The sequence below is a fragment of the Dreissena polymorpha genome, unplaced genomic scaffold (genome assembly GCF_020536995.1).
Source record: "Dreissena polymorpha isolate Duluth1 unplaced genomic scaffold, UMN_Dpol_1.0 chrUn019, whole genome shotgun sequence".
Classification (NCBI taxonomy): domain Eukaryota; kingdom Metazoa; phylum Mollusca; class Bivalvia; order Myida; family Dreissenidae; genus Dreissena; species Dreissena polymorpha.
The window spans coordinates 124764-144592 of record NW_026273333.1 but is presented as its reverse complement, the minus strand read 5'-3'; the positions used below and the strand labels follow the sequence as shown (position 1 = coordinate 144592).

At 34.2% G+C, this 19829-nt stretch overlaps 1 protein-coding gene and 1 long non-coding RNA gene across 2 annotated transcripts; both read left to right on the top strand.

Moving 5' to 3' along the window:
• The first annotated feature begins 1352 nt into the window (after positions 1-1352).
• On the top strand, positions 1353-11424 carry LOC127863604 (uncharacterized). Its single transcript, XM_052403187.1, has 6 exons — positions 1353-1513; positions 3508-3668; positions 7213-7415; positions 8881-9111; positions 9776-10032; positions 10719-11424. Exons 1-6 carry the CDS (start codon positions 1458-1460, stop codon positions 10882-10884), a joined length of 1074 nt encoding a protein of 357 aa, XP_052259147.1. The 5' UTR covers positions 1353-1457; the 3' UTR covers positions 10885-11424.
• A 6544-nt stretch (positions 11425-17968) lies between these two features.
• On the top strand, positions 17969-19574 carry LOC127863598 (uncharacterized). Its single transcript, XR_008041113.1, has 3 exons — positions 17969-18232; positions 18603-18653; positions 19449-19574. It is a non-coding gene; the product is annotated as an uncharacterized LOC127863598 (long non-coding RNA).
• The last annotated feature ends 255 nt before the right edge of the window (positions 19575-19829 follow it).

Below are 19829 nucleotides of genomic sequence, written 5' to 3'. Positions count from 1 at the left end.
CGTCCCTGATTAGCCTGTGCGGACTGCACACGCTTATCTTGTACGACACTTTACGCAGATACATTAAACCCATTTATCACAGAGCACGGTCCCAATTTAGACATAAGAACTCAACCATACTTGTTTTCATACTGTTATGATGATTTTCTCAGTCGTATGTATGCGTACTTTTAAACTTAACATCCGGTCACTGTATCTTTTTGTCAGATTTGTCACTTGCTAAAGCCACGCCCTTCAAAGTATTGCACAACATGTATATTGGCTTTTCAACATCCAGCAAGGCCTTAAGCTGAACTAAAATAACATATTTTGTTAAATGTATGTTTATGTATGATTGTATGGCATATTCTAAATTATTTATAATAATAAGAATGTAGCTTTGACTTCAAACCCGTTGGTACGTGTGCATGGTTACTCCATTCAGCGTTATTTTTTTTACCGCCACAAATAGACAACACGTAGTTAACACCCGAACTATTGTACAACTTTAAGTCGTTAACGCCCTAATGCGCCACAGTATTTGTAAGCGTCTGTAAGCGAAGCACGATGTTTTTACAATTAAGCGCACTTTCGGACGTAATGGCTATACATAAAAGCGTTTTGCAAGTCATAACCCAAATCCCAAATATCCCATTTGGTTTATAATATTGCCTTACTGTGGTTGGTGACTTGAGGGAAATATAAGTTTGCATGAGACGGGTTGGCTTAGCGATTAATAACACGCCGCAATCATACTTTAACTGAATAGCATACATTTTGCCAATTACTTCCCGCCTTTATTTATAAATAAATCGTTAAAACGGAATGTTTTGCTACAAGTTGAATTCATCAGCAACTTTAAATCTATATAGGGTTGAGTAAACGATTTGCAACGCAGAACATGCGGAAAAATGAATCAGTGCGTAATATTTCGTAAACGCGGAGTGTTGTATTGCACGATCGATATAACTTTAAATAGCAAAGATTTTAAGCCAAGCGGTGAAGTCATACACTGCATTGCTTTATTTTTATAATTTTAAATAGTTAAAATTCAAGCAAGCATTATATACATACAGGTTAGGTTAAGAAAACAAGAAGAATCAGGTGAGAACTAAATGAAAATAAAACAGTGAATTATTTCATTTATTTATAGATTTATGTACGTATTCATGGCTAGAGTCGAAACTTCACCCGAAACTGTCATTTTAAATGCTAACTATTCAATTGCAGATTGCCATAGTTGATAAAAAAACAATTGACATTAAAAACATATAAGCTTAAACAAAGGCGCTCATATTTCTGAATGAATCGCACATTTAAAACCATTCGAACGAGGCGGCGTTTCTCTATGTAATTTAAACCCGGAAGAAACTCATAAAACCCGCTTAGACCCGATTGGTTCTTGTTTTAAATCGCAGCGACCATAAACGACATTCATCCGTACAAAATATAACTTGCTCATTAGTTGACGGGTGAAGATGTTTATCACGGGAATACTCTGCATTTGTTCTATTGGGACCACCTTTGTGAACAGGTAGATATTTTCGTTTGTTGTAGACCAAGAGTCATCATATATCATGTTTAATATGAGATAAATTTAAAGGAAGACATTATATAATTAATCAAACGTTTATTAATTCAACACGGTATGCTGTTGTCAAAACGAATGGATTTCTTTTCAATTGTAACGTAATAGATTTGAGCCGTGCTCTGTGAAAAGGGGTTTACATGCATGTGCGGAATGTGTCGTCCCAGACTAGCCTGTGCAGCCCGCACTAGTTAATCAGGGACGACACTCCGCTTTTAAGGTGTTTTCTGTTTAAAATCTCTTCTTTGCAAAAATCAAGTTTAGGCGGAATATGTCGTCCCTGATTAGCATGTGCGCACTGCACAGGCTAATCCGGGACGACTCTTTACGCACATGCATTAAACCCCACTTTCACAGCCTATTTCTTAATCGTTGCATAAAATTCAAGAAAAAAGTTAAGGTAGTTATCAATAAAACAATAAAAACAGTACAAACATAACAACTTTAATCAAGTCAGTGTATAGGGCATCAAAAATATTAACGATTTTATATTTTATTTGCTTGTTCATTCTTACACCGAAACTATCGTTCTCAATTGTGTTGAATTGTTCACGGAAAATTCGAAGCTCAACCCATGTTTTTTTACACCGCAACACAACACGAAAGCTAAAGGTTAACGTAAATTTTAAAGGTATGCAGTCCTGTATGAAACGGATGTATTTGCACAAGTTTACAAAGCTTTAATGAATTCTGATAACGGTGGGATTAGGCAAATTCGCCGCGTTAGATCGTATTACTCATTTGACCACGTGGCTATGACGTATCGTATAGCATTATTTTGCATAAATTAATTCATTTCTTTCTGTTTTCGTTCATTTTTTTGTTAGTGTATGAGATAAGACTTGTTATAAATAAAATTTGAACATTTTATTCATTTTATTCAAAAGCAAAAAAAAAAAATAGATAACCACTACTCTTTTAAATGTAATACGGGTTGAGTAAGAAACTATTAAATCTATCAAATACTTGTAAAAAAAGATACAATATGTTAGACTCGACCGAAAACGAATGTGGGATGATGAATCGTTTTACTTTTAATATTCAGCCAAACTTGTGTAGTTACCTTAATTGTTCGCATGTTAAAAAACTCAAAAGTTACTCCGCGTGTCGATTTTTCCAGGATTTTGTATTAGTCTCTATATATGCGTTCAAACGAAAAACGCCAACGAATATTATCTTGTAAGTGTTGAACAGTTTAGACAAATACTTGTGTTTAAATCACCCAATCCCTCACAATTTTATCCACGGAATTTCTGAGAAAACAATCCTCATCCTTCGTTTTGCAACCACACCATTTATGTTGCACAACTGTGACGTCAAATTTACATATTATTATGAAATACAATCGAACGCGTATTATGAAATGCATTTACAAACAACTTTATAAAAGGATTTTTAACGTTTCGATTTAATTATTAGTGGAAAGTGTTAAAGAATGGGGATTATTTCGTGCACAGTATGTCTTCTTTTTCTAGGGCGAACACTAGGCAAAAGGTTAACATATATTATAAATTTTGAATTGAACCTGTTCACTAACATTTTAGCTTTTTGATTTGTCGTTAGTTAATCTCATTTCACGAATACAGTTCACGAAATTATACCAAAAGTATTCATATCCAAATACTACATCTAGTATATTGCTTTCAGTTGTACGTATTAATTATAAAAATGATTATGCAATAATTGGAATTTGTGAGTTAAATATGAAATGAATTGCGTTATGAGCGTAATTCAACTTGAAGCGCACGATACTGTATTCGTGTACATGCAATATTTATGTATCATTAATCGGTACGATTTCATGTGAGCGCAAGGCGTGTTGTATTATTTAATAACATATAACCGTGTACAATTAAGTTGTTTATTTGTTTTACACAATGTGTATGTCATATACACATTTTGTGTTAATGATACATAACCATTCTTCTTCCACAATCTAGCATTCCTTATGGCGGGACCGGAAACACGTGGCACATCCATGTGACCATGCACGTGTTCTCGGGTCGGCCCGACCCCAGCTGGTTGATCCCCGACACACATGGGTCATACGATAGCTTTCTGTCTCGGATGAAACGGTTTCCTAATGCGGACATTCCAACTAGTAAGAGCCGGTTTTATTATTTTTTTCCATATTGTATTACTGGTCGTGTATGTAATTCCGGCCACTTTTGGGACTATTTAAGAAAAATCTTTAGTGTTAGGCAACTAATTGAAACTAAACTTCACATATATAATCCTGGGTTCAAAACTCACCTAGCATGAAAATTTAAATAGAATTAGATCGGTGAATGTTACTTGATGAACAGAAAATGATGACATGTAAACTATCCATTTTCGTAGGTTAAATGTACCTAAAAAATCGGCCACTTTTCAGTTTGATCTGCAGATAAAATTACAAAGCAATATCTTTAGACAAATGTCATCAATTTCAGAGTATTAATAAATGTTTAAACTATTAAAATTTTTGACTTAAATTTAAAATAAATGCGAAGTTATTATACCAGTTACTCCCCCTACCTATTTTAATAAATATAAACAATGGGAAACTGCTAATTCATAAAAAAATATTTGTTTTTAATGGGTTCAATCAATTTTTTCAAACATAGCTTAAAAAGTAAACACATTTTGATTAAAAAGTTGACTTCAGTGTTGATTATTAGTAAACGCTTATATATAATATTAAAACATGTAATCTAGTAATATTCTTATCAAGGGAGGTAATTCATATATTAAAAATTTATATTTAGGTTCTGATTTTTATGTTTTTTATATATTTTTTTTGTACAATTAATTGGTAAAACTTTAATTAAAGTTTATTAGATAAAATAAAAATGATTTTATCAAATATATTTGTTTCTTATATGAATATAATTGTTGCAACTAATGATGTCATCACTCTCCCCACGAGCCAAATATTTCCTGCTATATTTGTGACATTTTAACACAAAAGTTTACAGTGATATGGTTCTTACATTTGCAAAATATTGAGAATAGAGATGGTTTTCGTGATGATTTTTCTAAATAAAAACAAAATATGTGCGTTAAGATCATGAACATGATTTTACACAGGTGGCCGAGTTTTTACGTACAGGCCGGAATTACGTACATGACCTACACATAATTGTAGTCTGCCTCTTAATTTGTACTAGTTTTTATGTAAAAAATACATGGATTGATCGGATTATATTTGTAAATCAAAAGACACAGCTTACTGAAGTAGTTAACTGATAGCTTTGTATAACCGATTCACATCCCATTTTCACCGCGACATTGACGGTATAACACGTTGTGGGATATACTTGCTTGTATTCAACACTGTGGAATATACCTGTCGCGTGCACGGACTACTTTTTAAATGACGTCATGCGATATGCGCTAAAATTAGGTCGATATTGTTTGGTTCATTGATCGAATTTTAAGGTCACCCATTAGAAGAAAATGTGCACATTTTGCAGAAAAACATATATCTGACATATTCACCAAAAGAAATGTTGAAATAAAATATGAAATAACACGATTTTTGTTTTGTTATTTTTTTATTTATAACAAAGTCGACAAAACTTAAGCTTCAAAATTATACGACCTTCAACCTTTAAAACTAGTCATATGACATAATTTTTCGCCATCCGTATAATGAATCAGCTGATTGATGGCGTCATAAAATGGCATACTTGTTGCGTCATTTTCCTCATTTTTTTGACGATTTATTATAAACGCGACTTATTTCACATTTTTTCTACATGTACTGTATGTCGACATATCTGAATTGTCAATTGATCACATTTTCCTTATTTCGTGTAATGTGCATTGCTTATAACCAAAGCATATACTTTTGACATTTAACTTAAATATTAAGAATGTACAACAAGCCATACACATATCGCACAGTTCATGAATAATCTGCTATGTTTGCTTTCCTATTTAATTCACGTTAGGCATAGAGCTGTGTAAAGTATAAGATGGTAAAAATAGCACCACACTGGAATTGGGAACGTCCCATTTTGTACACGGGTATTTTCTACTTATTTATCTGTTGTGTACTGGAATGTTTTCCATTCTTTGTGTATTTATATATTAAATTATTTTCTCGTACAATAAGGGCATTTACCATAGATAAATAAAACATTGTGCAAGTTTAAACATAATTATGTTTGTATGCAGAAATCTGCAAATGCAACCGAGTTTACCAACGGCTATTATTAGATAAACTGCTCCGGTTCATTTGAACAGCAGTAATGTAGAGTACATGACGTAGCGTGTGACGAAGAAGAAAGTTTATCGCGTTCATAAACTCATTTGAATAAAGTGATAGAATGGCATAAGGGTCTTTATTTAACTATGCTAAAATAATTATTAAAGACCCTAGATGCAAAATCGTCAATTATTGAGTTAAATGGATTATTAGATGGATTTTAAAGGATAATTAAAGGTAAGATACTAGTTCTTACGTGTTTTGATTTTTGTTTGTACTTTTGTCGTTCCCTGTTCTCGGGGAAATGATTTTAACATGGGCGCCATTGATGCATCGGATCACACACGGCATACCCATAACATTTTATAAAAAACACGTTCTGCGCGTCCTTAAATTCGTCCGAAGTCGGAAAACGTATTGCCCTGTATATTTTGTCAAATAAAGTGTCAGTCGCTGCAATTGTCTGTTTACTCGTCAAAATTGTCAAGGTCTTCGATAGCTAAAGAAACTTCAGCGTACAGTTTATTTAGTATTGAAAGACCTGTACAAAGTCGCGCCAGTCAAAAATCATAAAAAGCGACATAAAGTTATGGTAGCCAGAACTAGGTCGTCGATGGTGTACATGTATGTTGACATCGACAGCATTTTGTCAGGAGCAATCGCCGCCATATTGGATTTGATCATTTTCTTTCGAAAATAAAATGAATTATAGTAAAGTAAAATCTTCTTTTCGCGGTCGTAATGTGTTAAAATTCGCATACTGCGTAAAATTGAATGTAGGCATATGGTGATATTTGTTACTTGTTTTACAGTTTGTGTGTGAATTTTTTAAAGACTATTTTGCGTACCAGAACAAATACATGTATATCACTACGCATGGTTACATTTGTTAGATTTTAAGCGCTTTTATGACTGAATTAAAATTATTGTTAAGGTTATTAGATCTATTTATGTTAAATATCACGTTGAAAAAATCAAATGGGATAAATAGAATACTAGGATTAGCGTTGAATACAGAGAAGTTTATGTTGCTCGGCTCGAACACCGAAAGCGCTCGCCAAGGCTCGCGCTTCCGGCGTTCTAAGCCTCGCAACATAAACTTCTCTGTATTCAACGCTAACCTAGTATTCTCTATCACATTTATGCAATATTCTGGCTCGTTGTAACCGAATCTATATACGTCATAGTCAGGTGTATATACAAAAAGGCTCAAATAGCCATAATCTAAGGTTTGAAAATAAACTGTGCAGTAATAACTTGGTCATACCATTTTCTCTAAATACAGCATAGTGTTATTTTAAATGGCTAATGCCTAGTTAGGATCAGGACTAAGGATCTCTTAAAATATAACATTTTATTAATACTCTTAATTCATAATCTTAACTTTAATTACATATTGGTGCAAACGGGGCCCTGCTTCGAGTCCATTTAGAAAGGTTGTAATTGTTCCCAGGGCTCGGTTATAGGGGATTCACCCTCGTGCATGTTCCTCCTGGTGAACGCCTTACATCCGGGCAACTGTTCAACGTGTCCGTGACGTCATTTCCGGACTGGGAAATGGAGCTGCTCGCAACATCTGCAGGAAACGAGCAGAGGGGCGGTGTTGACGAGTATTTAAGGGACCATTCGAAGCGAATCATACTACAAGGCCAGCAGGTATTCTTACATACAATTTTTCGTGTACCACCTACTCGTCGTTGCATACATTAATGATGCACTCATTTTTCTTTTCTTAAATTCCACGCCATAGTGTTTTTTTTATAGGTTAACGACTTACAGACACTGCCAAACAATAAAATTATACAGGAATCATTTTATAAAGAAAACAGATTGAATATCATTTTAAAGAGTAACCAAAAATCACACACGTTTCTCATTGAATAAAACTTGAAATTCAAAAGCGTTCGTCCAAATGTGCTAGTATGTTTGCTTTTTATGTCCCCCACCACTATAGCCGGGGACATATTGTTTTTGTCCTGTCTATTGGTTGGTTTGTTGGTTGGTTTGTGTGTTTGTTTGTGCACACTTTAACATTTGCAATAACTTTTGCAATATTGAAGGTAACAACTTCATATTTGATATGCATGTGTATCTAATAGAGGTGCACATTTTGAGTTTATGTCCATGTCGTTGTAGTGTAGGTCCGGGGTGGACCGTGCAGATGTTTGTATGTCCGGGGTTATCCCTGTCTCTGCCGAATTGGTGCGATATAGTACTTAGTTCAACTGGGATTGTCCGGGACAGTCCGTGTTGGCGCCGTGTTGATTGCGTGCTGCTTCCGGGTTGATTTGTGTTGATATCAATGGGTTAGTCCGTGTTGATTCACCATGGTGCAGATCTTTTTTGAAGACCGACGACGCTAACAATCCCAAAATTCCACAGATCGACCCGAATTTTTAACCGGGGGATGGGGATCCGGGATTATAGTATTGATCCGTGCTTATTTGGGACTGGCTATTCACTGAAATAAGTGCTTTGTACCTAATATGCTTATTTTTTTATTCCCATTCACATATTTGTTAAAGAAAAAACACCTGTTTAAACTAGTGCCTCCGGAAAACAATATATTAGGAAAAGTTATCGAAATTTTGTACTTCGCTACTTTTGCATGATTTTAACAAATAAGTAATTTTAATGCATTGGTTATGATACATATTTACTATTTAATTGATCCCAGAACATCTGCAAATATATTTGACGATGACGCATGCGAATAGCAGTTAAATGTTGTTTATGTCAAAAGATCAACCAAGGTCTTATTAATTTTACTTCAGTAGTCGATGGTAAGGTCTTATTTATGTTACGTTAGTAGTAGCAAATAAGGTCTAATTCACTCCACTTCAGTAGTTGCGAATAAGGTATATTTAACGTTATTTCAGTAGTCCCTAATAAGGTATATTTAACGTTATTTCAGTAGTCCCTAATAAGGTATATTTAACGTTATTTCAGTAGTCCCGAATAAGGTATATTTCACGTTACTTCTGGAGCCCGAATAAGTTCTTATTCCCGTTACTTTAGTAGTATCGAATTATCTAATACAAGTCAATAAATTAATACATAATAAGGCCTAATTCACGTTACTTCAGTGGCACCGAATAAGGTCTGATTCACTTGACTTTAGGGACCAGAGCGAAGCAAACGGAGCCTGTACGACTCGTACGGTAACAACTATGGGTCTCTGTTTTACGAACCCACGACCCGAGACCCGATCTTCAGCCTCACGGACGCCGACATGTACGAGCTCGCAAAGCTTCTCGGGGTCGACAAGCGTCTGCTGAACCAGACGACAACACCGCCACCACGTGGTCCGACAAAATTTGAGCCTACAAAATGGAGACCGTACTTTGTTCAGGTTAGTGCTATAATCTTTGAATGAAAGCCGTTTTAACACACACTCGCTATCACTTACTTTGTCCAATCTAACTAAACTGTATACAAATAAGAGCAGACATAAAGTATTGTTGTTGTTTTGAGTGCACGATAAGTATTTTAGCACAGATTTACATTGTATTATAAAAACACAGAGTCGTAGCGATTGTATTGTATTATTTCATATAACATGGGGGTATGGGGTGATGGTCAACAGGAAATGTGGTTACTTCCGTAACGTTTTGTAATATATAATCGGCACGAATACAAACTACTTATCGGCAAGCGTAGTCGTTATTTTATTTAAAGCTTCGCATAATATTTTACAAAATGATAGGACAGTAAACTGTTACTATTTACTTATCAGGCATCTTTGTATCAAGTTGATATCACCGTATTGTTATGCTATTTCTTAAATCAGATTAGTATGTGTTTTAGTGCAAGTGCTCATGACGTTCTATTTAACCCGTCAAATGTTATAAAACATATTCATTTTCGCAGCCTGATCTATAGCTACACTTACCGCTATAAAATTACGCGTGGTCTCATTTGCTGCTGAAAATTTTCTTGGCTGCAGCTACGCTGGTCTCATATAGCTTAATACGCATTGTCGCATGACGCGGCTCAAACAATATTTTCCCGTTCAGGAGCACAACAACTGCTACAACTACGTGAACAACCGAATAACAGACACGTTTGCGCAACCCGGCCGGTCCAAGGACGAGTGTGGTATGCCCGACGAACTAACAGGAAATGACGTAAAAGTGGCGGCAATTTGTGACGGACTGCAGGTGGTTCCCGCGCGTAACATGTCGTCACTTCCTGAACATGACTGGAATTTGGTTGCATTGGTGTTCTGGCCCCCAAAACTAGGAAGTAAAACGTTCGACTTCCACTGGTATAGGTAGGTATACGTTTGTGCCGCAACCAATTTAAATTTTAAATGTGAGTGCTAATTCACTATAATCTAAACGAACTTCACCTTTTTGCACGCTATCCATAGATCGTTATTGAATACTTTTGTACACATATCGTTCAGAAGGCACTGATTTTACAACGAGGTCTTAAACGCGTAAATCGAGAGTCGATTGTGAATTTGTGATGGTTATTTAAAGTACAAATAGAAACTTAAACACGTAAGCAGGATAGACATAACTGATCGCCTGTCTGTATATACATGAAATCAATCAAAGTTAATTAAATAGTTGCGTTATGAAATTTATAAATATTTTAAGCATTTGATAGTTTGCAGTTGTTAAATTCTATATGACAAGATACATAAAATTATCTTAAAGCTTAGTAAACATTCATACTGTATTATAGCTTAATGCACCTTAATGTTACATTATTATTAGATTTGATACCGCCTTTAAAGCATCAGTCCATCGGTAGCAAGTTTTATCATTGGTTACTCATGACGTTTTCATGAGACTTGTAACACAACAAATTCTTTTTTTAATAAAACTATTATTTGTAAATACCCCAAAGCGTTCCAATCGTAATGTATAATTTAACAGTTTTTACTGTAGTCTAGGAATAAACGTCACATAATAAAGAAAACGCTACAAACTGCATTTATACTAATTGAAGGTTGGACGGTGACGGCACGTGGTCGCACAAACCGGGTAAAACGTCCGCCACAAACGTGGACGATTCAGGGCAACACATCCGGGACCCCCGGCATGCCGACCGGGGCGAATACACAGAGTTCATAGCGTTCATGGAAACAAGACAGGATAAAGTCCTCCTAATATAGACGATGTAGATATATGAGCCTTACTTTGGGATAACGGGAGTTTATGTATGTAAAGAGGTGAAACAGATTAGCCTGTGGAGTCCGCACAGGCTTATCAGGGATGACAACCTCAGTTTGTATGGTAGATTTCGTTTTAAGGAAGTATCTTCTTTGGTAAAACCCAGTTAAGTTGGATAATTGTCGAATATGCAGTAAGCGCCGTTTTTCCACGGCGGGGCTCATATGTTTTCCTGATCGAGACTTTGTTTAGATACGATGGTCTGTTACGAAAACTAATCACCGTATAGAACTCAATTCATGTGTAACATTGATGTAGTTAAGGAATATACAATGTTTGAAGAAGTAATTGTTTTGTCGGCAAGACATAATGTAAACGGTGTTTATCTGGCATTTGTATATCAACAGTAATCATACTTAGAGATTTGAAATGAATGTCTAAGCAGGAACTATACAATATATATTTGTTACAATTGATTGTACTTACAAAATAATGCTACATACATGTTTAGTGACTTTTATAATAAAAACTCATGTCCATTATTGTGCAGCGTTTATTAATTTGATAGCATATATATTCAGTTGCGAACGTAATACAAAAATCCCATATATTTTACCGCACTGACAATATGGATGATACAAATGAATGTAAATGTAAAAATGACACTTGCCACTGATACCTAATTCCAAATATGGCTTTGAATCATGCTTTTTACTAAGATACTTCTCGTAATTTGTTGTGCATATTACTCACTTTATACTTTATACTTTACTGTTAAAGACGCTATTCACCAACAATGACTCGAGATACTAAATATAAAGTGATCTATACAAAGAATTGTTGGCGTTCTCAATAAAGATTGCTTTACGACTTTATAAGCGTATTGCGCATTGGATAAAACAATAATAAGAGCAGTAAGAACAATAATAACACCACCACCACCACCACCACCACCACCACTACTACTACTACTACTACTACTACTACTACTACTACTACTACTACTGCTACTACTACTACTACTACTACTACTACTACTACCACTACTACCACTACTACCACTACTACCACTACTACTACTACTACTACTACTACTACTACTACTACTACTACTACTACTACTACTACTCCTACTACTACTACTTCTACTACTACTACTACTACTACTACTACTTCTACTACTACTACTACTACTGCTGCTGCTAGTGCTTTCTGCTGCTGCTGCTGCTGCTGCTGCTGCTACTACTACTACTACTTCTACTACTACTACTACAACAACTACTACTAATTGATCACAAGACGTAAATAAAGGCCGACAAAACTTTAGTTGTCAAAGAAAACGGGAGGAAGAAACGATTTCCTTGATCACATCAAATAAAGATACAAAAGGTGCGTCGAAAAACAGTGTGCACATCTGAAGCACTGTGGTAAGATCTGTTGTAACGACCAAATATGTGTTGTATCTGTATCGTAGTGTATAGCATGATATCATGTCACATGTGTATGTTTGATAATTAAGTTACTTGCCTAGAAGACATACGCATGGGAAAAGACAACTACAAATAGGTAATTAGTAAACGTATGTTAAATTTATGTTCAAGCAATTATACAGCAGAATCTTTAATTTCAATATAATAAAAGAGCTTTTAGAACATTATATGTCTGTAAATAATCGGCATAGTTTGTAGACATCTCATTTTTCCTCATGTAACCACACACAATAAATAAGAATCCTTACTGCGCTAGCGAATACGCGAATGTCCGAGAAAATTCAACTTTGTTTGGAAACGAACTCATGGGGAACGTCGGAAGGAAAAAAGTCTTAAACGGATTATAACTAGGTTTTCAACGATCCGATCGTAATTGCTTTTGTAATAAATTGCATGCAGATAAAACTTTTATGGAACGAGGAACAAAATAACTTTTGAAAAAAGACACACTTACATAAACCTTAAATGTAAGATCATTAAATCTAAAATATTTCGCTTGTTTAAATTTACAAGGTTTATGTTTGAATACTTATTTGTCCATTGAACGTTTCGTACCGATTTACACATGTTTTATTCATAACATTAATTTGACATATTTTTGTACATAAACATAAGCATTGATATCTGCCATATTTAACATTAATTTTAATAGCAATTACTATATGGCAAAACATGATATTATAAACAGTCAAACATGGGAGCATAGCAGTCCCTATGTTTCAAAATGTGTTCAGAAACCTATCTGACACGTTATTGCCGATGTTCTGTCGCGGTATTAGCAGTGTGATGTACATGTTTTTTTTAAGACTACTACTTCAGACTTTGTTAACAATAACTTAATTCATTGCTTTTAAAAATAATACCGGTCCATTGTGCTATATTTAGCAGTTACGCAGTCTCTCCTTGCTTGTTGTCCTAATATTATGCACATATTATATTTTTCTGTGCTGTTGTATTTGATCTGTGTTTATTATCATAACGAATACGGTAACGCAATCAGCAATTACGTTGACATAAGCACACTAGCATGACTTGTTTTCTGGGATTAAGGTATTTGGAATCCCAGCGAATACGAATCGAGCCCACACAATAAATAACGATATGAATAGATTATACCTAATAAATAATTGCACAGTTTACTACTTTAATTATTGATTATATCGTAAGCTCTTTCGATGTGAGTTATTCAACAATTTTTTCATTTGATAACGCCTTACTTTACATTTAATTTCACAACTGGTCGATACTTTTAGTAAACAGCATGAGCTGTGATACAAGTGCAGTCGCACGAAAACGCTATAGTAAAGTAACAAAGGCGCATATCTGTATTCATTATTGAGCACGTCGTATTATATTTCCACAAGATATACATTTGTGTTACGATGAATAGTTGCATTACGTGTTGCAGAAATATTAACCGTTTACATGCGCAATGAGGGAGCCCATTTATGCAATCTTCTTAAATGAAGACAATTCGTGTGTGTTGATAAAGGAACAAATTCCAATTCAGAACAGTGTGGTAAATGTAAAAAGGCAAACTGTAAAAATTACAGAAGCGGTAAGTTATTTAACAATATTATTTATTTGTATATATAGAGCCAGCTAGCACAATTATGCATATAAATCATCAATTCAACATCATTTGTGTTTTAATAGATTCAGACAAATTGCTTTGTGTCTGTAGAACTTGAAGCAATAGAAATTCAAATTATTTTCATGATTTGAAATGTTAGAATTACTACCTTCACTAATGCCTTACGATTCGTTTGAGTTAACGATAATCGATTAGAAGAAGAGTAGCCTAAACTGTATAAGCCTTATACAATTCCCCACAAATGAAGGAATATAAAAGTTTTAATGTATCTGAGGACAATTTTTGTTGAATGTCTGGTATTTAAAAATTAGCAAATAAATTATTTTAAGAGAGCTGTAATAAACATCGTGGATTCGCTCTCCGGCCCGGTCACATACATTTTGTGGGGATTGGTAATGAAAAACTTTCTTCGGCTATTCTTTTCCTACCTTTGATTCAAATAGTTGACAGTAACCTGCATATGTCTGTGAACTTAGTACTGGTAAACCAGCTTACCCGGGAGAACTGTCAATTATTTTTTATTGACCGCAGTGAATTACTTTTGAAACGAGGACACCCAACACAACTTACAAACACACTATTATAATTTAAAGCATTCCTATTGAGAACATATTAGGATTAGCTCTTCCCTCCAAAGAAACATAATACATGAACCTTATACAAAAGTTAAGATATGTGTCCTTCACAATAATACTTTGTGTATTTGAAATATATCAGAAATAATTTAGAAATTTTATAAAATTGTATTTTACTACTTTTATTCAATGTTTAATTTAAATGATTACATATGAATGTCCTGTCGTTTATATAACTCCTTAACAACAATTGTTCACGTATGTTTGCAAGTATTTTTACTTAAGTTAGTTTTAACATGCACGCTATTGGCCATTTCGTACTTATTTATTTCTCTTATGAGTATCAATAAATAGCAATGAGCATATCGCCTGAAAAAGAAATCAGATTATGAAGAAAATAATTAAGAAGCAGACAGAAATGTATAACCATGCATTTTGATTGCTTCCAATATGATTTACAGGTAATTCATTGCACAATACAGTCATGTGCGTTTGTACTTCAATACAGATTGTAATCCGATAAAGGTCAACACATTCAATAAGTATCAAGCATCCTTTTTAATAATTATGCATTAGTTAAAGAAGATCAACACAGTATTGTTTCATTGGAGATTGGAGATTTGTAGAAAAAGCTTCAATTAAGAGTAATTTATCTTTTTATCTGAAGGTCAAATGACTCTGTGTTTCTAAAAACTGACGGTATATTGTGTGTTCTGCTATTCTGGCTTTAACAAGTTAATCATATATAATATATTGCGTATATAAAATAAGGAAAAAAGCCTACAAGGCATGATTTGTTGGCTCAATTAGACAAAGAGTGTCATATTTCCACCGCACAGTATTGCATTTACGCAACGCTAGTATGACCTAAATTGCTTATAAAGAACGCATTGACATATGATCTTACTAAAAACAGTTGTTTTGCATTTAGAGCAGAAGTGATACTATAGATGCGGTAAGTTGCTCGATGCGGATTTCGTACATTTGCACAATATAAATGTAATATTATTGAAACACTTTTTCGGAAGACGAGGGGAAAAACATATATATAAATATGTAAAATAAACCCCAGAAACATCGCGTAAGTTGTTTGTAATAATCGCTATATTTTAATGTGTAACAAATGTAACTGCATCGGTACCACACTGCGAAATTCATTCAGCACAACACTAAACTTAACAAATGATTCTACGTGGGATCACCTTTTTGAACGATCGGAGCGAAACTTGGTAGCCTTAACCGGTGATAATATAACAATATAACAATAAGCTATTCCCGCTGTTTAATTAAGGAGTTCATTGCCAAACAACCGTACTGTTACAGAAACAAAATCGGTTGATGATTTGTCCATTTATTCATTCAGTAATTTTACCTCCATGTCATTTGCAATTTGTAAAAATGTGAGTGTAACCGCGGACATACCAAGTTTCTTTGCAAAGCAAGTGTAATGTCCCTTTGTCTTGCTGATCTAATAACAAATGTTAAATGAACATAATATAAACAGCTTACTTTTATATTAATTTGCATTGTGTGCTCCCACTGAAGAAAAAGACATATCATTAACACGGCCACAAGTGAATATTTCGATGCACAGCTCGATCTGAAAAAATCAAGGTAGTGCATGTTCACAATGTGTAATAAAAATAACATTTTATTTTAAAAGGCATGGTTATGACATTAGGTGTTGGATATGTGACGCTACTCGGACAATGTCAAGCAGTCTCAATATATTTTATCCGGTTCTTACCTTTATATTAACTCAATTGTTGTTTGGACTGACATAATGCGTTTGTGGTATTTTTTCAGATGGAGACAAATAACGGGGTCAATGGAAAGCCTTTATCAATGACATTGATTGGGTTGTTCTTGGTATGTTGACACATCGTTGGTAAATCATATTGTATACAAGTTATACGCAGACATAATTAACCATTTAGTGATATTATAATTTTAATTATCCAATGACTGATTCTCATATTAGTTCGTAAATAACAGTATTAAAATTTTACATTTCATCAACACACAATGTAATACTTTACGCGAAGTTCACATTGAAATCCTTCTTGCAAACGTACTTGCAAACCGAAGGCGATTAGCCTGAAAATGAAACGTTCAACATATGTTCGTGAATAACCCCCGATAGTGTACAAGGTGTAGTAAGCGAATACATAAATGATTTTGAAAAAAACCCTGATTTGAACTAAATTTGTTATGAAAGGATACTTTTTCCGGCATTCACAAATCTTAAAAAAATATGATTCTATATCGTTAACAGAGGGTAACAATGGTTTCGTGTACATTGTTATTCATATTTCACTTGTAGAATGCTAACATCCTTGTTTAAGCGCTCTCAGTATATGTGGGGAAGAGGAATGATCCAGAACAACAACGTCAAAAAACACGTAAACGTGTGCTTACCGCGCTTTAAAATGCACTGTAATCAGATGTGGTTTTTGCCAGCATTGCTTACCGCACATTACATCAATGGTGCTAGAAGTTGATTGGTCAAGCATCCAATGTGTCCATGGTTAAGCGATAATTTACATAGATTAAGCTAATTGGAGCTTCAACATGTCTCTCGAAGCTAAGCTTGCTAGAAATTGATAAATGGGTTCTGGATATGTAAAATGTACAGCGGGACAAACTTTTATTAAATATGGTCACTTCCAACAGCCATGTTGTTCAACTAGCTTAAAATGATGCGGTTGAAGAGTAATTACTGCATTCTGAAGTTAAGCGGAACAACGTTTGCAATGTTAACGGCCTTGATTGATGACCGCACGTCACATAAATACATTTGCGAAATTATTATTGTACAATGTTTTTATTACAATTTGTTTTTACATTTTGGGTAATATTAATATGATAATTTTCAAAACGGTTTTCAATATTTACAGAATGACCATATACATGGCTATGCTTGTTACACTCTTAACTGGAAGGGTGCGTTAATAGACGTCTTACAAAGTTCATCTATTTGTGTCTACCAGTGCAATTCTTCCCTCACTCTGCCCTCCAGAATTATTGCTGCGCCGAAAATGTCGAGTACATAATCTAGATTGTTTAATCTCAGTTGTAGATGTTTAATTTTTAAACTTACAACACAATTGAATAGTAGCAAACAAACCCGCTTGAAATGATGACACAATGCCATAATATGAGTAGCTACTTATCACGTAAACCTGCATTGGCATCAACGAATAAGAAAATGGCAAATTGCATACAAATCGTCACTGGCATCGTTAGTGTTTGCGTAATTAATCATAAACTATTGATTTTACCGAAAATTTAAATCAATGATTAATGGAATAAACTAAATATGACCACTTTCCAGTTCGTTCTAGTTCAACCCTTACTACCAAATAAATGTTTTGTTTATACATTAAAACGCCTTTCGTTTGCCGTTTGACAGGTACAAAATGTGATACTGGCCGCTATAGCTGGTTGGGTGTTGATATATTTCACGCAAAATTGCGATAGTTGGCCCGAGGTTGAGCAGCATAATGCGTCCAATAGCCAATCTATCCAAGAAGCGGAGGACGTTGTTGAGTGCCGTAGGCTGCATAATTTGGCATTGTCACTGTTTCTCCTGGCTGCTTTATTTACTGTGTTTGGCGCAATTATACTTGTAGTATGCTATGCCCACAATTGCGACCACCAGAGAGCGTATGGTAAACAGACATTCGCATGGGTGAGTTGTTATAACATTTTGATCCATACACATACACAAAGCCTGTAGAAAAAAACAACAATAAACATTTCATACACATTCAAGCAATTATATAGTTATTCGATCGGACATATTTAAAGTTTGCATTGATACATGAATCCTACATTCCAGCATAAAAATCCATATAACAATAACAACTTAACCACATTTGCAAAATGTAAAAGTTATGCTTGTTTTCTTAAATTATTTTTTTATTTGAGGTAAGTTTTCACATGGCTTGCATTTACTAACGTACATTTCATCCCATAAAATTAAGCCATCATCAAAAGAAATGAAATACTATTGTACAACCATTGAAGCCATTTTATACATTACATGAATGGTTTTACAGATCATGGCGTCAGTGTTTCCAAGTATATTCCTAGGGCTACTTGTTGTGCAGGTACACTTTACATAAACGTCCAACATTATCTTGCAACGGTTCAGTATATCAATTGCATCTTTATGCGTTATAAAATCCATTTTATAATACAGTGTAATTATACAAACCTTACAAAAAGCGCTGTTCAGTTGCTTTGCAACTGTCTGTCAGTCGCTTTGTCGGTAGGTCGGTATGTTAGCACACAGATGAAAAGATCGAATTATATTGTTTCCATGCGATATATTTTGAAGTATACACAAAGAACACATGCTATTAAAATAATGTTTCTCCCATTCTTGTCAAGCTGCAGTTTCACATTTAGATATTTGAAAATTACTATCGTTTTGAGTAACTTGAATATTTCATGTTAACGTTTTCAATAAATATAGGATCTGGCACGAGTTGTCATATACCACATTTTATTAAACGAGTTAAGGAATTTTGTTAGATAGCGAGCCTTTGGCGAGCTTACTTACGAATTTCCTGGACGAGTTTAATAAAATATGGTATTATATGACAACGAGTGTCATATCTTTTTTATCACATGCTTTTAAATGAGCAAATTACATAAATATTTACACAAACATGATAAATTCAGAATAATGTTTACATTTCGTGACGTCAGTTTACGTTGCAACGTCATTTCAGCAAAATAAAAAAATGCGATTGGTCAATAAACGAACACTAAGCAAATGAAAACGATTTAAATGTTGTATTACACGTGTGTTATATTAAAACATATGTTATGGTTGTATTACATGCGCAACAGGGTATAGCATGTGATAAATGATTAATCTTCTATTGCTTTTCGTACAGACATGGAAGCCGTGCCCAGCTACTCGCTTTTTTCTTGCGCCGTATATTGTTTGCGTGAGTACATATTCTGTTTTAAGGAATAATATCAATTGTGTTATATTTACCTATAGCATACAGTGCACAGCCATTAACACAATAGTATAGAAAATACATGTTCATTTATTAAATACGATTGTAAAGTTAATCGTCATCAAGCGCCAAGTAAAGCATTATTATTTAAATAATGTCTTGGATATACATGCATTATCATTCAAATCATCACTCTGTGTAATGAACATTATATATATATACACAATATACAGTCCCATACTTAACATATTTAACAAAAGAAAATATCGTCTTTAATTAAAGAGTTGTCATTCTATTGATATTGTTACGGAT